Source organism: Drosophila mojavensis, unplaced genomic scaffold (genome assembly GCF_018153725.1).
Source record: "Drosophila mojavensis isolate 15081-1352.22 unplaced genomic scaffold, ASM1815372v1 contig_136, whole genome shotgun sequence".
Taxonomy (NCBI): Eukaryota; Metazoa; Arthropoda; class Insecta; order Diptera; family Drosophilidae; genus Drosophila; species Drosophila mojavensis.
In genome coordinates, this window is record NW_025318667.1 from 5218191 (window position 1) to 5241153 (window position 22963).

Sequence of the window (22963 nt, forward strand, 5' to 3'; positions counted from 1 at the left end):
AAAGCACAAAGCTTTGAAAGCTTTTCACTCGTGAAATTACGTAACAGTTGACAATAGATGTTGGTGGCGGTAATGATAGTGATAATGATGACGATGTTGACGATGATAATGATGATGATGTTTGTGATATATTCGCAGAGACTCGTGCGAAAACTAGTTAACAAAGTTCATTCAACTCGGCCCAACAAGCCCTGCTACGTAATTGACTGAATGGTTGAACAACTTATTGAACGAGTTGTTTATATAATTACGTAGCGCTACGTCAGAGCTAATTACTATTTGTGGCCATAGCCTATGTCACGCTGATAATTGAGATTTAGTTATAGTGCGTAAGGCAGGCGAAAGTGATTTCAATTTCGCTTTTCCATACGAATGAAGCACGTTTACGTCCATGCCGAGATAAATGATAAATGCAAATTTGTTCAACAGATCTTAAACTACTTTTTTAAAATATATCAAAAAGCTATAAAGCTATGTATACGACCAACATTTCCATTAACAACTCTTTTTCAAAACACTATAAAAACTATAAAAAGAATTTATATATTATAAAAATTTTGTACATTTTTTTTATGGTGAGGGTGAAATGCATACTCATTGAAATAATTCCTAGGCTTATAAACTCAGTTGAGTTTATTGTACAGGAAATTCGTACTTATTAATTATTTATATTGCATTAGTTTTTTATACCCTGAACAAGTTGTTCAAATGTTAATTTAGGGTATAGTTATGCATAGCTACTAAATAGCTGATGGGATATGAATGAGTATTCTACAGTTGGTAACGCCCGACTGCAACGTTCTTACTTGTTTGTGTTTATTATTATATTGTTGTTATAATTGAATTTAATTTATCTTTATCGGGTAGCTTGAATTCCACAACTGATGAAAACTTCCAATCTACTCACATATTTTGAATGCATATAAAGAATTCTATTATATACATATGATTTTTATAACTTTTTTTTTTAGTCATGCTCTCAATATATATGTATGCATAGTACTATGCCACAAATAATATCAGTGAATGGATCAGTTTATGGCCCAAGTGGATCGGTTGCCAGCCTTATCGGCTGTAGTAGTTCGTGTGGTAAGGCAATTAGCTACCCAAGTAGTTGATTGGACCGATAAAAAGCCATGGCTGCTGCAGTGCATTAGGCTAAGGCTACGATTTTATAGACCTACAAGCTCTAGATAAACACTTTCATTCCACATGTTAAGGTAGGTTCACAAACGTTAGGAAGACTTTCAGGCATTTTTTTACTTTTTTAAGGCATGAATCATAATTCATAGACACCTTATTCCAGAAGAGGATTGTCTTATCGTTTATTTAGAATAATAATATAGGCAATACCAAATCGTGACTAAGTCTATAATTGGCCGAACGAAAATATTTATTTATGAATCACTCGCGAAAAGCGACTTCAAGTGGCTCTTAACATATTTGATAATAGCTGAAGATATTAAGACATATAACAATAAGTACAATATAAGTATAGAGATGTTGAAAACGGAATTGAAACCTATTTCAATTTAAACCATCCTCACCAAAATATTGATAAAGTCTGTTCAATACATTACCATAGCCGTCTATGATAGTGCTGGCATTTAACCGAAAAATCTTCCTATCTTATATTTATAATATTATATTATTGGCCACTTATATTATTGGCCAATTGGCAATCAATAAGTTTGTTTATATATTTCGAGCCACTTTAAATAAAAATCTTGATATCTCTGGCAGACTACTGTAATTCCAGAAACCGTTAGAGCACTAATACACAGATTACAGGCGGAAACCACTTAACGGAACGCACCAGATAAAAGAAACGCTTATCTTCAGACATTGGTTAGATGTGGGCAGAGTATATAAAGACCATGGGTAGCACCATTAAACACAAATCAACAAAATGGTCAAAGCAGTCGCAACCTTATTATGCCTGCTCTGTGGGCTGGTCACCACGATCAATGCCTCGGGCATAAATGTGGAACAGCAACAACATTTTCAGATGGAGCCCATGGACTATCAACAGATCAGAAAGCTGCAATCGCTGAACCTCAAGTTCACAGAATATTTCCAAAATATAACAGTGAAGGACTTGGATATGTTCAGCACACGGCTGCCCAACAGGGACGATCTGCAGTGCATTGCCGACATGGGCCAATGGATGAACGACCTCAAGTCGGGCCGCCTTTGGTCCATGAAAAGTATGTAACAAATTATTACATCGAAATACATTGAACATAACTATATTTCCCTCTTATGCGATAGTGATCGATTCCTGGGGCTCTTTACCTTCGGGCATACTCTATTTCAATTTTCTGGACATGGGCAACTATGGTGAATGCATCAAGATCAACAAGCAAGTGAGCAGTGGTCCTTCGATCAAGGGCAAATATTGCTTTGCCGAGATACCCATTCTAAAGATGCTTGGAATCCCTGTCAACAGGAACCTAAAGATTGGCATTTGCTTTCCGTCCAGCTGTTCGGCGGCGCAGATGGGCGTATTTCTCGGTAAGGTCATTCAGCAAGTGATTGGATTGACTAGCTCAATGAGCTTGGTGAACGAAAAAAGTTGTCGCACCAATGAACGGGAACCATTGGATGGCATTGCTATCTTGACTATGTAAGTGGAGGAACTATGCCTTGAGTAATCCCCCACATCACTAATTCCCTGGCCTTCACAGTGTTCTCCTATCCATATTTGCTGCCTTGGCTCTGCTGGCCACCTTATATGATTATTTCCTAGTGTCGGATCAAGGTGAGTAGCTCTTTAAGATCTTCCAGTCAGATTCTTCAAATTCCACTTGCAGCGAAATTTCCCGCTTTGATCAAAATATTCTCTATACGTGCGACATCCCGCTCACTCTTCCGCATTACCCCGCCGAAGTCGAATCCGAATGTAATCGAGTGTCTGCATGGCATGCGCTGTTTGTCCCTCATCTGGGTGGTCTTTGGACATGAGTATATGTTCGGTCTGGCTAATCCGAACATCAATAGGATTAGCTTCCTTCATGTAAGTCGACTTAAAAGATCTTTACACATACCACTGGAGCTAGACTAAATGTATACTGTATCTTCTAGTGGTCTGAAAGTCCCTTCGCTCAGACCATAATTCATGCGGTCTTCTCCGTGGACACCTTCTTCTTCTTAAGTGGCATGCTCGTGGTTATGGTTGCACTGCGTGCTATGGAGAGGTGAGTCCCTTCTCAGCTACTCACCCACTCATCTTCTAAACAATCGGATTAACTTCAGATCCAAGGGCAAGCTGAATGTCCCCCTGATGTATCTGCATCGCTATCTGCGTCTCACTCCAGTGCTAGCTATTGCCATATTAGCCTACATGAAATTGATCCCTCTCTTAGTGGATGGGCCCGTGGCCACTGCAGGCTTCGATGACTATAAGCGATGTGAAAGAACCTGGTTCTGGACGCTGCTCTACGTGCAAAACTATGCCACTGACGAAATTGTAAGTGGCTGTTAGGCTTAACATGCATGTCAAATTCACTTTCTTTTCTTCAATCTCTAGTGCTTGCCTCACAGCTGGTATCTGAGCGTGGATATGCAGATGTACATACTCTCGCCCCTATTGCTCTTTGCGCTCTACAAGTGGGGCAAGAAGGCAGCCATCGGCGCAGTTGTTGTCATCGTGCTGTTAACTGTATATCTCTTTACTACCATGATGGTCAACAAGCATTCCGTATTTATAAAGTAAGTGTTCAATGAGAGAGTTTTAGCAATTTCAATTGGTCCTACCAAATGTTCACTGAAATGAAACGAATCATTTCACATTAGCTTTACTTGATTTCGAATTGACTCTACCGCATCTCTCTAGAACGCTAACCCAGCCCCAACTAATTTCTCCTCTTGCATAGGAACAATGATGGATCGCAGCGTTTGCTTTATTTCTACACCCATACGCACGCCACTCCTTGGCTTGTTGGCGCCGTCTTTGGCTACTTCCTGCATGCGAATCGTGGCAAGTGCTTCAAGCTGAATCGCTTAGCAGTCTGGTCCGGCTGGCTGATAGCGCTAGCCATAATCTGTACCTGTGAATTTTCACTGTTGCCGTACATTAAGTGGACCGGCCCGGATCTGTCGACACTATCCGATTCGCTCTACTACTCCCTGACGCGCGTTGGCTGGCCCATCGCTCTCTGCTGGGTGACGTTTGCCTGCATGCAGGGCTATGGCGGAATGGCTAACAGTTTCCTCTCCTCCCCGCTGTGGCAGCCGCTGTCGAGGCTCTCCTATTCCGCCTACGTGTGGCACATATTCATCCAGGAAATCAATAGCAGACGCTATCAGACCAACACCTTCTTCTCCAATTACGAAATGGTATTTAACATCTGCTTAATGTGAGACCTTAGCTAAACTTTCTTCTTCTTCTTATTTTGATAGATGCTCAAATTCTGGGCGGACTTTGGCTTTACTCTACTTACTGCCTACCTGATGTACATCATCATTGAGGCACCGCTGGGCGGCTTGGAGGGCCTGCTACTACCCAACCGTAGACCCAGTCCCAAGCCAGCGAACGAAACACAGTCCCAGCTAAAGAAGGACCCTGAACTAGTTAGGAACAATCAGTTCAGCGATAAAGCGAATCTGCCGCAACTGGCGAATGATGTGGAAGCAGCTCAGGCTGTACCCTCTAGTGCTCCAGCTGTGAACACATGATTTTTCTCTATAAAATTAATTTTTTTTTATTATTTATTAACTATGTTAAGTGATTTTTTTTATGTAGTAAATAAATGTATTTGTATGTGAAACGAAAGAGAGAAATTTCTTATTGTCGATTCTAACAAATTCTATAATAAGGATGAGCTATCGGAAAACAACGAACAGCTCGTCTTGCATATACGAGTATAAATGTAGATAGATAGAGTTTCGGCTTACAATGGGAACTTAATTGTTTGATAACATTTCTTGTGTATGTACTTTCTCCATGAAACTTTCAGATCGTGATTATAACAATAAAGTTCGTGTATATGCCAAAGCGCAAGTCTCTATTATTTGAAATGCGCCTTTTACAAAGCTGTGGGTGAGAGGAAGGATATCGGGGTGGGGGGTAAATTATAATAAAAATCGAAATTCTATAAAATACATTTGAATTTAAACATAAAATTTGGCAACTATAGCTTTACAGATATTGGCGATATAATTAAATAGCTTATTTTCGATCATGTTTTTAATCGATAAGAAAATAACGGGAACAGATATCGATTTTTGGAGAAAAATTCTATATCCGCGCTATATATACGGACATTTGAAAAAAAAAAATCAAGTCTCTAGCACTTATATCTTCTGAAATCGACGCGTTCAAATATACGGACAGACAGACAGATGGACAGGGCCAAATCGACTCAGCTCGTCGCCCTGATCAAGAATATATATACTTTGTGGAGTCTGCCACGCCCCCTTCTGCCTGTTACATACATTTAACAAAACCATTATACCCTGATTTCCCATTGAAAATGGGTTCAGGGTATAAAAATATTCCAAGCCATCGGAAATAAAATCAAATCGACTTATTGAACAGCCCTCGCATTACATATATTTTACTTAAACATCATATTGGGTATACGAATGATTCGATATTTCGGTATATGGCATATATAACGTATACGCACAGATAAAACGGTAGCCCGCACATAATTCATATATGCATTCTATATACTTATCTACCGATATACAATCTTACCATGAATCAGTTCATGGCCCACTAGTGGTTCGCCTGCTAGCCTTATCAGCTGTAGTAGCTCGTAGTATATTGCCGGTTGGCAATAAGCTAGCCAAGTATTTAATTAGATAGATAAAGAGTCACGGTCGCTGGGGCGCTTTATGCTAAGGTCACACTTTTATTGATCTATAAATTCCAGATAGTCCCAAGTATTTCAAACATTGTTCGTTGTTTATCAAATTTGAGTTCAATTAAATGGGGTCACTAAAAGAAAGCCATAATAGAGAGAAAGGATTTGCTAATCTTTCACTTAAAATTGTAAAAAATCTGTCAGATTGAGCCTATAATTGGCTGAGCAAAACTATTTATTTCTGAATAGCACGCAAATGCCTATTTCAAGTGGATGGCAACCAATTCGATGATAGCTCAAGTGTTGATTTTAGTGGCTACCAAATGGCGAGTTCTGCTTTGCCTAAGTATCAATCACTATATCTAATCGAATATGATTCGATGACTTTCCGCTTCCGTGAATTTATATTCTATATGCATTACAAGTGGCATAAAAAAGGGTTTCTGTTGAAATTTGAGTTATTTATAGCCTTTGTTTATAGGTTTACAGAAAGAGAATACTGCAATTCCCGAAAACCCTTAAGCACTAATAGATAGATTAACAGCGGGAATCACTGAAGAATGAGCTCCTGATAAAGGCTTTATCTCCAGACTTGGAGCGACCAAGTAAACTGCGTATATAAAGACTAGGTAGTATTAGACACAATTAGACACAAATCAAACATGATCAAAGCCAGCTTAGTCTTGTTGTGCCTCCTCTGTGGACTGATCCCCCCCATCAATGCCGTGGGCATGAATGTGGAACAGCAACAACATTTTCAGATGGAGCCCATGGACTATCCACAGATTAGAAAGCTGCAATCGCTGAACCTCAAGTTCACAGAATATTTCCAAAATAGAACACTGAAGGACTTGGATATCTTCAGCACACGGCTGCCCAACAGGGACGATCTGCAGTGCATTGCCGACATGGGCCGATGGATGAACGACCTCAAGTCGGGCCGCCTTTGGTCCATGAAAAGTATGTAACAAATTATTGCATTGAATTTAAAATAAATGATCTTTCCCTCTTATGCGATAGTGATCGATTCCTGGGGCTCTTTACCATCGGGCATACTCTATTTGAATCTTCTGGACATGGGCAACTATGGTGAATGCATCAAGATCAACAAGCAAGTGAGCAGTGGTCATTCGATCAAGGGCAAATATTGCCTTACCGAGATACCCATTCTAAAGATGCTTGGAGTCCCTGTCAACAGGAACCTAAAGATTGGCATTTGCTTTCCGTCCAGCTGTTCGGCGGCCCACATGGACTTATTTCTTAGTAAGGTCATTCAACAAGTGATTGGGTCGACTAGTATAACGAGCTTGGTTAAGGAACAAAAGTGTCGCATCAATGAACGGGAACCATTGGATGGCATTGCAATATTGACTATGTAAGTGGAGGAACTATGCCTTGAGTAATCCCCCACATCACTAATTCCCTGGCACTTCACAGTGTTCTCCTATCCATATTTGCTGCCTTGGCTCTGCTGGCCACCTTATATGATTATTTCCTAGTGTCGGATCAAGGTGAGTAGCTCTTTAAGATCTTCCAGTCAGATTCTTCAAATTCCACTTGCAGCGAAATTTCCCGCTTTGATCAAAATATTCTCTATACGTGCGACATCCCGCTCACTCTTCCGCATTACCCCGCCGAAGTCGAATCCGAATGTAATCGAGTGTCTGCATGGCATGCGCTGTTTGTCCCTCATCTGGGTGATCCTTGGACATGAATATATGCTTAATGCGATGGGTCCGAATGTGAATGGACTAGGATTTATCTATGTAAGTCAGCTCAGGGATCTTCCACTTTCCACCTATCATCTCCATCTTTCAGCTCTCCACTGGAACTTAACTAAATTTATATTGTCTGATTTTCTAGTGGGCTCAAAGACCCTTTTCTCAGATCATAGTGCATGCCGAATTCGCAGTGGACTCTTTCTTCTTCTTGAGTGGCATGCTCGTGGTTATGGTTGCACTGCGTGCTATGGAGAGGTGAGTCCGTTCTCACTTAATCCCACACTTATTTTCTACAAAAAGGGATTGATTTCAGATCGAAGGGCAAACTAAATGTCCCACTGATGTATCTGCATCGCTATCTGCGTCTCACTCCTCTGCTAGCTATGGCCATATTGGTCTATATGAAACTGTTGCCTCTCATGGTAGATGGTCCTCTGGCCAATGACGGCTTTGATGACGCCGTCAAATGTAGGCGCACTTGGTTCTGGACGCTGCTCTATGTGCAAAACTATGCCACCGAGGAAATTGCAAGTCCCTGTTAGGCTTAACATGCATGTCAAATTCACATTCTTTTCTTTCTTCCTTAGTGCTTGGCTCACAGCTGGTACCTGAGCGTGGATATGCAGATGTACATACTCTCGCCCCTATTGCTCTTTGCGCTCTACAAGTGGGGCAAGAAGGCAGCCATCGGCGCAGTGATTCTTACCGTGCTGTTAACTGTATATCTCTTTACTATCATGATGATAAGCAAACATTCCGTGTTCTTTAAGTACGTGTCCTTTGAAAATGTACCTCACTTTCCCACTTTAATTGCATCTAACCTCACTTTTTCTATAGAAATCAGGATGGTTCGCATCGTCTGCTATATTTTTATACCCATACGCATGCGGCTCCTTGGCTTATTGGTGCCGTCTTTGGCTATTTTCTGCATGCGAATCGTGGCAAAGTCTATAAGTTGAACCAATCAAAGGTCTGGCCTTGCTGGCTGATAGCGCTGGCCATCTTCTTTGCCTGCGAATTTTCACTGTTGCCGTACGTTAAGTGGATCGGCCGAGATCTGTCGACATTATCCGATTCGCTCTACTACTCCCTGACGCGCGTTGGCTGGCCCATCGCTCTCTGCTGGGTGATATTTGCCTGCATGCAGGGCTACGGCGGAATGGCCAACAGCTTCCTCTCCTCCCCGCTTTGGCAGCCTATGTCGAAGCTCTCCTACTCGGCCTACGTATGGCACATGTTCATCGAAGAGCTCAATGCCAGACGATATCAGTCAAATACGTATTTCTCCAACTACGAAATGGTAGCTAACTTCAGCTTCTCTTCAAATTTCAGCTATTTAAGAAAGCTTTCCCTTCTTTTCTCTTGGTAGATGCTCAAATTCTGGGAGGACTTTGGCTTTACTATGCTCATATCCTACCTGACGTACATCACCATCGAGGCACCGCTGGGCGGCCTGGAGGGCCTGCTACTACCCAGTCGTAGACCTAGTCCCAAGTCCCACAACGATGTCGAATCAGCTCCAGATGCCCCCTCCAATGCTCCGGCTGCGAAAACATAACACTTCGTTATATAGATTATCTTTTTTTTTTTGTATTTATTATTTTTTACTTATATAGGCGTAAATAAATGAATGTCTTCTTGGTAATTTCAATGAACTTGTTAATCGAAGAGCCCACTCTGAAGTGGATCTACAAAGGCCTTGTAGCAGGCCTTCAAAGTCATTTCTAAGGCCCTCGATGTCAAATAACCATGAATCAGTTGCTATTAATCGATTATTAGATACTCAATGGCTCATTTGATAAGGCGCGTGGCTACTACAATAAGGCGTCGATTTCACACGAAGTCTGAGTATTCCATTTTTTTTATGGGGTTATCTACGCAGAACCAAAAACTAACCGTCATGCTTATCACCAAAAGTAACAGCTGACCTTAGCTTCCTCCTAGGGTATACGACGACTCTGTAAAGACATAACATAATCAGTTAAATAACCTGATCCTGCATAGGTTTGCAAATCCTAAACTGTTTGCTGATCTATTCTATATCCAAGGGACTAAGGACTTTTTGATTATAATGTTATTTAGTATATGGTGTAAATCAAGTCCTAACTAGCTTGGAGTTTTTTGAACTACTTTTTCTATGAGTTGAATCCGGGTACTCAAGCATGATTCCACAGATCGCGAGAGAAACGAGTAATTTCTAAAAGTATACCTCTTTTAATTCAATAGAAATATCTCATCTATGTCCTATACTTTACACAAATACCTATTTTTCAGAGTATTCAACCTATGAAACACACAAAAGACTGTTTTACCGTATCAACACTCCTAAACCTAAAGTACGGAAACATGTTGACAAAAATAAACCACGCACGCTTTTGATATAGAATGATTTTCTAATTGAATATAAATAAATTCTATATATGGTTTAAAAACAAATTGATTTGATAACGAACGACTGACTAAGCGTTATCGGAAGTATATGTAGATCAGGGGTATTCCTATTCCTGACAGCAGAGTAGAGATTTAGAAAGATTTAAAAGATTACTGATACTTATTTATTTATATAAATTATTTATTTTATTATTTGATTTGTTCATATACGTTATTGTTTGTTATTTTATTGTTATTTTATACCTAATTTTTCTCATTTTTTCAGAACAGCAAACTAGTTCAAATATAATACACATTTAGGAAAAAAAAAAAAAAAAAATTGTAAATACTTAAATATCACATGTATTAATATCTTAAATAAATAATATACAAGTATTCAAGCTTAACTACTTTTATATATAAGAAGTAAAGGTCTAACTAATCGGAACTGTTTTCTGCTCGATTACTGGAGCACTCTCCATGATCGCAGGCTCCACTTGTATATTCGCAATCTTTGGATCCACCGAAGTGGCTGCTGGCTTCGGATTGGGACGACGATTGGGCAGCAGCAACATCTCCAGGCCAGCAAACGGCGCCTCGAACAGAATGTACATAAAATAGGACATCAGAATCGTAAAGCCAAAGTCATGCCAGAAGCGCAGCATCTAGGTAGATATCGAGATATGAATATATAATGTAATAATCGGCTAATATATATGTATACGTACCATTTGATAGTTGCTGAAGTAGTTGCTGGTACGTGTGATGGCCAGATTGTGTACCTCAATGAATATATGCCAGATGTAGGCGGAGTAGGAGAGCTTCGACAGGGGCTGCCACAGCGGGGAGGAGAGGAAACTGTTGGCCAAGCCGCCGTAGCCATATTTGCAGGCAAATACCAGCCAGACCAGGGCCAGGGGCCAGGCGACGCGCGTCAGCGTCACATAGAACGCTTCACTCACAATGGGCACATGAGAGATATTCGCCTGGTAGGGATAGAGGGCGAACATGCAGGTGAATATGAGCGCCAAGCAGATTAGCCAACCCAGCCAAACAGCTAGGCGACTCAGCTTAAATGTCTTGGTGCGATTCACATGCAGATAGTAGCCGAAGAGCAGGCCAATTAGCCAGGGCGAGGTGCGCGTGTGGGTGGTGAAATATATCTTTTTTAGTCCAACATTCATGCTAGATCTGTAAAGATAGCAAATCATATCACATATGTAGTCAAAATTTGGGAGAGCTGGCAACGCCCTAGCAAAGTGACAGCATGATCTGTTGACAGCTCCTGGATGAGCAACTTTTTCAGCTAACAGCCAGTCAAGTGCTTAGCATACACATTGATAGGTAAAAATACTACAGATGAAAGCTCTATAGATGAAAGCTCTAAAATTGAAGGCTGTACAGTTCAATAACCTCGCAGTACTGAGGGCAAAAACTTGATTAGGTGGCAACTCTGCCTGTTTACTATGCGGTAAATATTAATGCGAGATATGATATATACATATATAAAGCTCCTGGATCAACACAATCTGTATATTGTCTGTATATATCTGTATATGTTTATATACCCCCTAGACCTGCTCAAGTACCACTAGAAAAAGTTAGCAAGCCCAGGTAGCTACACTAGTCATGCTCAATATGGAAGCATTCAAATAAGCAATATACAACATGAATTTATACCACAGAAGGACAGAAAGTTCAGGTGGCAATACCCTATCTGACATTCTGTTAAATATTTGACATGAGCGTCAAGCAGCTAAGAGCTAAACTGTCTGTTAAGTGAGATACTTACATACTATATTCTTTGATAACCATCATGCTAAAGAGACAAGCGACCATCAGCAGCATGAAGACAACAATTGCAGCTACCGCCTTCCTGCCCCACTTGTAGAGCCCAAACAGCATGATTGGCGCAATGATGTACAGCTGCATGTCAACGCTCAGATACCAGGTGTGTACCAAGCACTGCGAAATGCACAACTGAATGTTAGTCTTCTATAGATAATATTGAAATCTTGATCAGTTACCATATTATCAGTGGCATAGTTTTGAACGTAGAGCAGAGTCAGGAACCAATTGTCCTCGCAGTTTTTGAACGATACGAAGTTTTTGTGGATTGGACCATTGCCCAAGATGGGTAGAATTTTCATATAGAAAATTATGGCCACGGCTAAGACGGGCGTAAGACGTAGATAGCGATGCAGATACATCAATGGGACGTTCAGCTTGCCCTTCGATCTGTGAAATTGAAAGTTGAGGTTAGGTTGAAAGTTATCAAGTGAGTTAGGGAAAGTTAAATTTAGATAAGGCGAAATAGATAGGAATAGATTAAATGAGTTGAGAATGTATTAAGAGTAGATCTAGCCCAGCGTTAATGAGATTAGCGTAAGTAAATTGAGGTTAGGTGCAATGTAGATAAATTGAACCTAATAGAGGTTGAAGTTAGGTTTCTGATCAAATAGTTGAATTTGGTTAGTTAGTTGAATAATTAAAAAAAAAAAAAAAATCAGGTTAGGAGAGCTAATTAGAGTAGCCTTAAGTTTCGGAATGTTAAGATTAAGTGAGATTGACATCTCATAAGTGAATTACCTTTCCATGGCGCGCAACGCAACCATAACCACCAGCATCCCGCTCAGAAAGAAGAAGGTATCCACAGAGAACAAGCCATGCACGATGAACACGCTGTATGCCGATTTATACCACTGCAGAAATTGATAAAGCAAGCGCATTGTAGTATAGATAGATTAAACAAGTAAGAAGGCTCCAGTCGAGACTGCTCGACTAGGAGATACCCTGAACCCTCCAAGCTGATATTCTAATCAGTCTGGACTTCTTTTATGCACACATACATACACATGCACTTATAAGCACGTGCTCTGCTGACTGCGCAGTTAGCAGCGACTGCGTTTGGGCTGCGCTGCAATGTGGGCAATATTATGAGAATTTATTTGTTGAATAATTTCTTTTGTAGACATACGATCTTAATGAAACTTTTAGAGCGTAATCATATGGTTAAAATATGTGTACATTCCAAAGCACAAGTCTCTAGTACTTAAAATGCGTTTTTTACAAATTGGGGGAGAAGGGGGCGTGGTATCCAAAATCTGTAAATTACAAAATCTTTGTATCCATTAACTTTATATACAACCCAAATTTGAAGTCTCCAGGTCTAAAAGTGTTAGAATTATGCTGAAAAAACCAAGTCGATTTTTCGATTATTCTCGATAAAAAAGTTATCGGACGAGCTATCGAAAAAATAAAGCAAACTTGTACTGCCTATGGTATACACGAGTATGCATGCCAAATTTCAGCTCTCTAGCTCTTATATCTTCTGAGATTCTTTTGCTCATACGGACGGACGGACGGACGGACAGACGGACAGGGCTATATCGACTCAGCTCGTCGTGCTGATCAAGAATATATATACTTTATGGGGTCTGCGATGATTCCTTCTGCCTGTTACATACTTTTCACAAAACCATTATACCCTGATTTCCCATTTTCAATGGGTTCAGGGTATAAAAATTCATATATACATATATATGTATATGTATAATTTTCAGTGCAACCTACCGGAATGAAATCGACCAGATTGATATTGGGCGCCAAAAGCTGAATCACATTATCATGGCCGTAAACAACCCAAATGAGAGATAAGCAGCGTATGCCATGCAGACAATCGATGACATTTGGATTTGATTTGCTATCCACGGTACGGAACAGTGAACGTGAATTTGCTCGTGCCGAAAATATCTTGACCATGGTGGGTAAGTGCTCTGGAGGAGTGGAAGAGGGACGTGAAATAGTTTCCATGGGAATTGTACTGCAGCTACTTACTCTGATCCTTGCACAGAAAGTAATCCCAGCAGGTGGCCAAGAGCATGGCCACTACGAAGACGCCAAAGAGCACGCTGAAAAGCGAAGACACTTGTGGATGAGCAACAATCGAACGTACTGCAGCAGAGTTTCGGCACTTACATGGTAAATATGGCCAGGCCATCGAGCGGCTCCTGCTCTGCAGTATCGCACTCGCCAGCCGTGATCAACTGCGGTTCCATGTTCTGATTGAGCAGCTGCTGGAGGAGCTGGCGCAGCAGCAGATCTATGTGATCCACCGTGCAGGAGGCGGGCAAGCAAATAGCTGTCTTAATGCCCAACGTGCCCATAATGCCGTCCATACCGCTCCCTGCTATCTTTGCCAAACAGTATTTGCCGCGCACACTTTGACCCGTATTTGCCATGGGTTGGTTCACGCGAAGGCACTCATCATAGTTGCCCAGATCCTTCAAATTGCCATGAAGTATGCCGGCTGGCAGACGACCCCAAGAGTCAATCACTGAAGAGCAAGCGAGACGAGAGAGTTACAGTTCGAGCTGCTTTTGCTTCAATTTAACCTCACTTACTTTGCAGCGCCCAAAGTCTGCCATCCTTTAAGCCCTGGCTGAGCATAGCGATTTCCGCCATGCACTGCAAATCCTGCTGATTGGGCAACTCTGCGGCTGGCGATTGCACATCTCTGATCGTTATGTTGCCATAGTAGTCAATGAACTCAACCGCCAGGTGGCGCAGCTGCCGCAATCGCTGATGGCCTACAATACCCAACGACTCGCCGTTCGCCTGGCCCAAGGCAATGACCGCGCCGCACAGCACAAGAAAATAAAACTGAATACGGAACATTCTCGTTGGCCACGGCTGGCGTCTTTAATCGCATGGCTAGCCGCTGGACTCCCTTTTATACCAAGCTGATAGCCACTGGCGATCTGCTCTAAATTATTCGTCTGAACTTAATCAATAATTGGCCATTGATTAGACCACAGCGACAGACACCGCGGTGGATCACGAATCGTTTGCTCGCCTTCGGACCGACTACCCAGTTTTTCGTCAACTCACTCTGATAACGAGCGTGTGTTCAGCCCGAGTTACAGGTGCTGTCTTAGTCAGAACAGTGGCAGTTAAGTTTTCCATGGGCTTACCCTACTTTATATACATATATTTCATGCAATACTCATTATATTGCAGATATAAAGTATGTCCTAGTAATTCTTAAAAGCCCGATAAAACAATATCTTTATGATATAAACTCAGTTACTAATTGGAAAGGGGATTGCCATTCATACTGCAATAAACCTCCATATAGCTCTATATATTCAGTAGGCAAGCTGATCTGATAATTCTATATGCATGTATATTAGCTTTGCTTTTATCTAAAGGAGTTTAACAGCTTCAATTAGTTGATTTTCGCTATTGACAAATCAACTGACTAACTGCTCAAAGGATTAACTGTTTGATTGCCCATTTAGCCGTCTAAATGATTGACTATTTTACAGAATGCCGGATTGATTATCAAATTAATAAAATGGTGATTCATTGATGATCAATTTATATTCCAAGTTAACGAAACTACAGAGTTCATGACTATTTACATTCAAATGGGATAAGTTTTGGGGCTGAAGTCCATTCGTTCACGTTCGGTCGATTAAGATCTTGATGATAAAGTCACGTCTAGCTCTTATCTAATCCAATGCTCGAAAAACGTTCTGGATGTGAACAAAAGTATATAAATTGTTGATCAGAACATGTCTCGTGAAATAAAAACAATAAAAATATGACCTAATCTAACTAAAATGAGTCTGCTTTTTATTAACAAATTAAGTATGAGTTAGTTCAAAATTAGTTAATCAAATCGAACAACAAATTTATTAGTTCCAATGAAAGCTGAAACTGTAAAAGAATAGCAGTATTTCCAACTAATCCGTAAATAATATATTACTATTGGATGGTGAGTCACATGTTGTTGTATGTCTTTGAGATACATATGTATTCATAAAATATAACATCTACCGATCAGTGGTTATACAATCTTATCATATATATACATCTCTCTCTTTATCTCTCTCTCGCTCTCTCTCTCTCTCTATCTCTCTCTCTCTCTCTCTCTCTCTCTCTCTCTCTCTCTCTCTCTCTCTCTCTCTCTCTCTCTCTCTCTCTCTCTCTCTCTCTCTCTCTCTCTCTCTCTCTTTCTTTCCTTTATATCAGTTTCAACGAAGCCAACAAGTAAACGTCTGATTGGTTTTTGAGAATAATATAAAGCACATATCTAAATTATTAAATAGCCATAATAAAAAAAATTTTAATAAGATTACATGAATTATTGAACAGAGGCTATAACCTTTAGACTTTTAAGTACACCATCGTGTACTTTTCGTAGCGATAGTCATGTTATTTTATTACCTGGATGCAAGGCATTTGTTTTGTATAAATTTTAAAGAAACGCTTCTTAAATTATGGCGCCAAATTTTATAGCGATTAATGTGAATAATCGATAAAGCGATAACATGTATAAATCTGCACTATAATAAAACTGTGCTAGTTCAACAATTTGCAATGCGCGCCAATTATTATTAATATTTGTTATTTCGTAGAACACGCTAAAAATGTAGATTAACAAAGAAAATAAGTTATTCAAAAGGCAAAAACTAAAATGTCAGAAAAATGTATAATAAAACATTTTAGGTTGTTTTTACAGTCAACAAGTGCAATAATAATATTGGTCACTTGTGACGTCATCGCAGAAAGGCAATTTTGTTTGCCCACAATCTGCAAAATGTTCAACAAGATCATTTCTTAATATTTAATAAGCTAATAAAAAAAATTGTTTGCTCCTCAATTACTTGCTTTGATGAACATTTTAATAGATTTACACAAATTACTTGCGATGCAGCCCTGACTGGTTTGCCATTCACATGTTCGAGCACCATGCATCTCTGTATTTATGCGACTATGAAGAAGAATATGAGAGCTGACAGCTGTCAACTCGCTTTTCCTTTCTTTCCGGTCTCTGCTCCATAGAAGACGCAAAGTACGTGAAATTTATAAAACGAAATCTGCCAAATAATTGCGAATCCGCAAAAGTGTTTAATTAAATGAAAATGAATTGAAAGCGATGTTAAACGCAACGGCCGCCAATATACGTGTTGTGTGCATAACTATTGCAGATTGCCAATTATTTGACAACAAGAATAGCATAAACAACAACAATAATAACAGAAATTCTAATATGTTTATATTTTTTTTATCTTTTTGTTTTCGTTGTGTTCAGCATGTTCATGCCAAAGGCTCATCGTGTCGCCATTTATGAGTACCTCTTCAAGGAGGGCGTCATTGTGGCCAAAAAGGATTTCCATGCACAGAAGCATCCTGAACTCGAATCAATTCCCAACTTGCATGTGATTAAGGCTTTGCAATCACTGCATTCTCGTGGATTGGTCAAGGAACAGTTCGCCTGGAGGCATTACTATTGGTATCTGACCAATGAAGGCATTGAGGAGCTGCGCACCTATCTGCACTTGCCACCCGAAATTGTGCCCTCCACACTGAAGAGGCCTACACGCTCCGAGCCGTTGCGTCCTCGTCCCGCTGCCGGCGGACCACGCGGCCCAGCCGACGCCTCCAAAACAGGCGAGGATCGTTCCGCCTACAGACGCGCCCCTGGTGGCAGCGGCGTCGACAAGAAGGGAGACGTCGGACCCGGCGCCGGTGAGGTTGAGTTCCGCGGCGGCTTCGGACGTGGCTCGCGCAACTAAGACGGTCACTTTTTTTTTCTATTGAAATAAGTTTAAAGTGAATTCCAATAACATCAAGAAATGGAAAACAATATATATTGTGTGTATGTTTTGTATTATGAGGCAGAAACAAATTGCAGCAATGCAGAATGACATAAATAATTATAAAGCAAACGCAAAGTGAAACTAGAAATCTGTCTACCTCGTCTTTTTTTTTTTTTATTGTGCCGTTTACGCGCGCTTTTGAGCTGCGAATCGGTTCCTACTACAGTGGTCGCTCGCTAAAGGCGTTGCCCCAGGCTGTTGAACTGTTGGCTTGAACAGCGCATTACTATATATTCTGTTACCAAGAGCTATTATGCTATATGTGCATATACAGCTGTATTCATTATATCCATGTGCGTTTGCAGAGCAAAGACCAGTTGGCGGAAAATATATATGCGTACATATGTATATGTATATCCATATATGGAAAAGAGCTAGATTATGGACTATACCTTGAAATATATATTTGTGATGATATATTCGAAGATAATATGAAATCTATAGTTATGTAAATTAAAAGACAAGCTTTTCGAGGTATTGTCCACAAGTCCGAGACTATGACTTTTTACTGGGCCTAGCATCAGAGAAAGCAATAGTCACCAATACATAGTTAGTTACAGTTAATGGAAATGTGTCCGTGTAGAAGCAGCGTTTACTAAATCGGGGCTTTATGGAAGGCACAGTTAGAGCTCACTAAAGTATCAGCTTACCAACTACGAAAGAAATATGAAATAGGCAAGAGTACTTAGGACTAGTTGCTTACAGCAAATATGACTTAAATGAATGGTTAAAGCATGCAGTAAAGCCTAACTTGAGCTGACATAGTCGAGAAGATAGAGATCTGAAAGCAAGCAAGTGTAAGAAATATGAAGGAGTAACAAAATCCTAGTATTAGTTGCTTAAAGCAAATATGATAACATCAAAGATGCTTAAATGAATGCCGGAACCATACAGTTATCGTGGGAGTTATCATTTGTCATCAGCCTTTCATTAGTCATTATTTATTTCTAATACCATTAGAAAAAGATCTATGCTACGGGAAATACGTATGTTAACAACCTTTAAAACATACCCATATGAATTCACTATATAGTAACTATAAATCTAAAGAACAAGTAAACTTTGCCAAAAGTCAATCAAACTATCTTTGGTATAGAGAAAAAGAATAACAATTCTTGGTTTATTTGGCTGGAATTTTTGAATTCATCTATAAAATAAGCTTTCTTTGAACTGCATTCCATAACAGGGAAGACTATCTACACTTTATTTTCGCATCTCCGATTTAGTTGCATTTCTTTTCTATATGCCTTAGCTTTCATTTCAGCTTTGAATGAGAAAAAGAGGAACGTCTTGATGCCTACTGACAGCCACTTACTCAATGGTCAATGGAACGGAGCTCGAAAACCTACCTGAATATTTGTAGGATGAGCCGATGAGCTGGTTCATCCACATAAGAATTTAAAATGGAATTCGCTATAGGAATTATCTAAATGCATTTTACAGTTTGCATTAGAGATTATTATGGCTGATAGAGGCAACGCATGTAAGACCTCTCACTATGAGCAATACAACGTTGGACAACTCATCCAAAGACTACTTCATTTGCCACAAAAACCAAATACATATTCAAACATATTTCGTAATTTACAATAAAAACTAATTATATATATTTCATTTATATACAAAATGTTTTCAATCGTTTGTTTTTTTCATGTTTGTTGTTAAATGTACACTTAAAATTGTATTATTATTTAATTGGGTTTTCTCTTCTTGCGCTATCGACGCTTTATGACGATTTTCCCTTTGGCCAGATGCGACATGTTGATCTTGAATTTGCTCTCATTCGATCGCTTCACCCAGATCTAAAAGGAAGAGAAAGAGAAGGAGAGATTAGCATATGGATATGTGAAGGATGTACGAATTTGAGCTATAAGATGTTCTATACGAAGCTGGGCTTTGACTATATATATGAACTTATATATAAAAACATAGAAGCTTTATATACAAATGTATACAGCATATGTGCCAAGGGATTAGAATTAGCTTTGGTTAATAGGTATTCATAGATTCATAGAGTCTATATGATAGCAGATCATCAATTTTGTTGTACGCACCACTTCATTGCTAATGGCCGTGATGGTGGCTGCAAACTTGTTCGTATCCTTGCCCTCTACATAGATCTGTTGGCCGCGACAGAACCAGCGACGTTCGTAGAGCAACTTGTTGTCCTCGATGCGCGTCTCCACATAGCTGTTCGCATCCGAAAGCAGGCCGTGCGACGATTGCTGCTGCTGTTGGTGCTGCTGCTGCTGTTGATGTTGTTGCTGTTGTTGCTGCTGCTGCTGGGTGCCGTTCTGCTGCAGCGGCATCGGTTTGCCACGCTGTATCATCTTCAAATCAGACTCAATTTCCTTATCGTCCAGTTGATAGACCAACAGTTGACCCGTCGCCGGTTTACGACGCTTCTCAATCACCGGCAGCGGTTCATTGGGCCGCCGTCGCAGCTTGCGTGTGACTGTTGTCTTAATTTCCATCGAATCATTGGTTAGCTCCAAGCTATATCTCTCATTCTCAATCTGGCGCTTGCGATCCTCAAAGTCAGCTATTAGATTATCCTTGAGATCCGTCATTTTATCATTGTATTCCTTCAGCGCTGCATTCTTTTCTCTTATATAGTCATTATCAACGCACTCACGCATGTACTCCTTGTAGATCTCATTGAGACGTCGGCGTTCCTTTAACTGATTATCCAGCTTACGCAAACGCTTTAAATACTCGGGATGTATATGTTGATTTAGGTCGTCCAGTTGCTTGTGCAGATTGATCAGCTTATGTTGATACATCCTGTAAAAGAAGGAGACGTTAATCAGGATTTCAAGGCGCAAGCTTAGACAGTACAATCTAGAATCTTGCAAACATCACTGACTGCTGCATACACAAATAAACTATATATGCAATTAAATGACATATAATTAAAATCTTCATCTACTAAAAATCATCTGATTTATATATAAGTATAATTCACGTACTGTTCCTTTAGCTCGCTATTGCTGCCAATGCTGTTGTTGTTGCTGTTCATGAAGTTATTGTTGTTGTTGTTGCTGCTGTTGTTGTTGTTGCTGCTGCTGCCATTGTTACTGTTGTTGTTGTTGTTGGAGGACGAATTGCCATTGGTCCCGCCATAGCGATGAGGACTGCGAAATTCTGTTTCGCTTGCATCGTCCGTATCTGGAATTGTGAAGCGTTTCATGATTAACTGTCAACTGCGTTCGTTTTGCATTTGCTTTACGTTTTTTATGCATTTTGTCGCCACTATTAGTTTTGCTTACCTTCTTCGCTGCGTTCATCGCCTATCGACTCGTCGTCGTAATTGTCGCCCGAGTATAGCGTATAGTAGGCATTCATTGTGAAAAACGTTACCTTAGCCAATAGCTAATTAGATGCTTTTATTTGCTTAATAGTTTTATTCAATTTACTACAATTGTTTATATTTCGTCTCGCTTTTAACTTGCAGACACATACACACACGGACGTTGGCAAACTACGAGTGCTGTATAATTCACGAGTTTTGCTGCATTGGCAACTCTATTATGCCTTAATCGATACTTGCATGCTTTGCAGCACTAATACTTTGACTCTCGTGATGCCGTGTGCTTCTAAGCCTTGGCGGGTAAATTTGAAATTTGCTTACGATAACCTAAAAAATAAATTGAATAAAATATACAAAAATAGAAAAAAAAAGGAATGAAATTAAATAAAAATGAAGAATTTCAAGCCAATTGAGATACGTTCGCTCATAAAAATGTAAACAAAAATGTATTTTCAAGAACATTCTGCCTAATATATTAAATTGTATGATTCATAGTTGTATCTATATTATTATGAATGGATATACTATGTATTATCATAGTGGTTTGATGTAGGCTATACTACCCACGTTTTATAAAGCGCCCACAATTTTATGCATATATAGTTTTATGTTTCTACTATATCAAAAAAGTTTTCAAAGAATGTTTCGAAGTTTATGACAACGCACAAATATGCCAACAACAACAACCAACATATATATATGCAAGCATATATATATATATATATATATATATACTTAAAAATACATATATATTATTAGTCTCGAGACACTTTTAGTTTCGGCATTTCGAGCGCTGTCGTCAAGCGTTCACGCCCACGCACAGCGATCTACATATTTGCCTGAGTTGAGTAATTGGCGTATTATACATCAGCTAAATATTCCATGCTAAATCATCGCTGGCGAATTTTGATTGATTTCCATGATATATGCAACACTTATATACACAAATGTGTATATATGTATGTTTATATACATATACAAAATATGGCAGCTACAGTAAAAATTCGAATATTAAATTCATCACAAAAATTTAAAAATATTTTATCACACAATTATTAGGAATTCATGCAGCAATACAAAAATTAGTGGTATTTTCTTTCATGAATGTTCGTCTAAGAGAGTAGTCACCGTACATAAGCATCTTCATAGATCTATAGAAGCAAAAATGTACATATAGCTAAGGCCAATGATGAACATTCTCGACGTATGCGAATGGGAAAATTTTTTGTGTTTTTCTTAATTTCAACGTTTAGTCGCATATTGCAAATGCACAGACAATATATGCGTATATATACATACATATATGTATATATAATCTTAGCTGATTTTGGGATCGAGATCTTTGTCGACTTCAAGGTCGAAAATTTCGATGAATATGAGTTTATTGTTTGGACAGAGGTATTAACGTCCATGTGGGCGCTACCAAGATGATTGTTATTTTATTTTTGTAATTCATGATTTAATTTATTTTATTATCTACGTATATATATTTTGCGTATTTTTATGTCGTGACAACTGCTGAAATACGTTTTTTAATTAATATTCACATTTAAATTGCTAGGGCCGATGACTGCTGTATAGCGTTGCCAGACCGTAAAAGGATATCGGTCGTAATGCTGCTGCTGCTGCTGATGCAGCCGCCGCTTCAATAACATCGATTACTCATCGCGCTTCCCATTTGTTTACAAACAAATCGAAATTAATGTCGCCAACGTTGCCGCCCACGTGCTCACATAAATTCGCACGCACACACTCAAATGGTTCTAGAACACTTTGCTATAGTTACAAAGTGGCTTGAAAATGTGCCGTTCTCTGCCCTAAAACGGACAAAGCGTCCATTAAGCTTTAAACCAGTTAGCATTGCCGTTACCGGTTACACTTCCACCACCCCCACAATATACTTGTGATCAATGTGCAAAATGGGAAAACAAACTAACCAATCAGCGACTGCAGCCTCATAACTGTGTTATTGTCTATTTTTAGCGCCGTGCAGTAATTTGATGTGCTGTTCTTTATAGTATATTTATTTTGGAATGCATATTTACATTCAAATAGATAATTACGATAAATATTAAATATTTAACA

The 22963-nt window shown here is 39.5% G+C and overlaps 4 protein-coding genes across 6 annotated transcripts; 2 read left to right on the plus strand and 2 right to left on the minus strand.

Annotated features, from left to right (window-relative positions):
- Window positions 1-1886: 1886 nt before the first annotated feature.
- LOC6585968 (nose resistant to fluoxetine protein 6) lies at window positions 1887-9169 on the plus strand. 3 transcript variants are annotated; one of them, XM_044011461.1, is made up of 9 exons: window positions 1887-2207; window positions 2272-2626; window positions 2688-2761; window positions 2814-3016; window positions 3085-3197; window positions 3256-3469; window positions 3530-3711; window positions 3876-4338; window positions 8901-9156. In XM_044011461.1, the coding sequence occupies exons 1-9, from the start codon at window positions 1910-1912 to the stop codon at window positions 9087-9089; spliced, it is 2091 nt and encodes a 696-aa protein (XP_043867396.1). In that variant the 5' UTR covers window positions 1887-1909; the 3' UTR covers window positions 9090-9156. The 3 variants fall into 3 exon arrangements, with proteins under 3 accessions (XP_043867396.1, XP_043867395.1, XP_032589049.2); XM_044011460.1 differs by lacking the exon at window positions 8901-9156 and adding an exon at window positions 4402-4761 and having other exon boundaries at window positions 1889-2207; XM_032733158.2 differs by lacking the exons at window positions 1887-2207; window positions 2272-2626; window positions 2688-2761; ... (3 more) ...; window positions 3530-3711; window positions 3876-4338 and adding exons at window positions 6455-6770; window positions 6831-7185; window positions 7248-7321; ... (3 more) ...; window positions 8119-8300; window positions 8369-8831 and having other exon boundaries at window positions 8901-9169.
- Window positions 9170-10234: 1065 nt separating this feature from the next.
- Window positions 10235-14610, minus strand: LOC6585969 (nose resistant to fluoxetine protein 6). Its single transcript, XM_002011557.4, has 9 exons — window positions 14305-14610; window positions 13880-14237; window positions 13739-13812; window positions 13475-13677; window positions 12491-12603; window positions 11929-12139; window positions 11694-11866; window positions 10630-11092; window positions 10235-10566 (listed from the first exon to the last, which is right to left on the minus strand). The coding sequence occupies exons 1-9, from the start codon at window positions 14576-14578 to the stop codon at window positions 10336-10338; spliced, it is 2100 nt and encodes a 699-aa protein (XP_002011593.1). The 5' UTR covers window positions 14579-14610; the 3' UTR covers window positions 10235-10335.
- A 2041-nt stretch (window positions 14611-16651) lies between these two features.
- Window positions 16652-17656, plus strand: LOC6585970 (40S ribosomal protein S10b). The gene is made up of 2 exons (XM_002011558.4): window positions 16652-16760; window positions 17001-17656. The coding sequence occupies exon 2, from the start codon at window positions 17002-17004 to the stop codon at window positions 17482-17484; it is 483 nt and encodes a 160-aa protein (XP_002011594.1). The 5' UTR covers window positions 16652-16760; window position 17001; the 3' UTR covers window positions 17485-17656.
- Window positions 17657-19148: 1492 nt separating this feature from the next.
- LOC6585971 (sin3 histone deacetylase corepressor complex component SDS3) lies at window positions 19149-21045 on the minus strand. Its single transcript, XM_032733121.2, has 4 exons — window positions 20838-21045; window positions 20538-20736; window positions 19623-20352; window positions 19149-19370 (listed from the first exon to the last, which is right to left on the minus strand). Exons 1-4 carry the CDS (start codon window positions 20911-20913, stop codon window positions 19284-19286), a joined length of 1092 nt encoding a protein of 363 aa, XP_032589012.1. The 5' UTR covers window positions 20914-21045; the 3' UTR covers window positions 19149-19283.
- Between the last annotated feature and the right edge of the window lie 1918 nt (window positions 21046-22963).

Bases quoted from the DNA above. Each gene is read 5' to 3' on its own strand.
- LOC6585968 (XM_044011460.1), top strand. From the start codon at position 1,910: ATGGTCAAAGCAGTCGCAACCTTATTATGCCTGCTCTGTGGGCTGGTC. The intron at 3,198-3,255 runs GTGAGTCCCTTC...GATTAACTTCAG, and splicing joins GCACTGCGTGCTATGGAGAG to ATCCAAGGGCAAGCTGAATG. The intron at 4,339-4,401 runs GTATTTAACATC...TTATTTTGATAG, and splicing joins TCTTCTCCAATTACGAAATG to ATGCTCAAATTCTGGGCGGA.
- LOC6585969 (XM_002011557.4), bottom strand. From the start codon at position 14,578: ATGTTCCGTATTCAGTTTTATTTTCTTGTGCTGTGCGGCGCGGTCATT. The intron at 13,813-13,879 runs GTAAGTGCCGAA...TTCGCTTTTCAG, and splicing joins GGCCTGGCCATATTTACCAT to CGTGCTCTTTGGCGTCTTCG. The intron at 12,604-13,474 runs GTAGGTTGCACT...CAATTTCTGCAG, and splicing joins ATCTGGTCGATTTCATTCCG to TGGTATAAATCGGCATACAG.
- LOC6585970 (XM_002011558.4), top strand. From the start codon at position 17,002: ATGTTCATGCCAAAGGCTCATCGTGTCGCCATTTATGAGTACCTCTTC.
- LOC6585971 (XM_032733121.2), bottom strand. From the start codon at position 20,913: ATGAATGCCTACTATACGCTATACTCGGGCGACAATTACGACGACGAG. The intron at 20,737-20,837 runs GTAAGCAAAACT...TCACAATTCCAG, and splicing joins CGATGAACGCAGCGAAGAAG to ATACGGACGATGCAAGCGAA. The intron at 20,353-20,537 runs GTACGTGAATTA...CTTCTTTTACAG, and splicing joins AATAGCGAGCTAAAGGAACA to GATGTATCAACATAAGCTGA.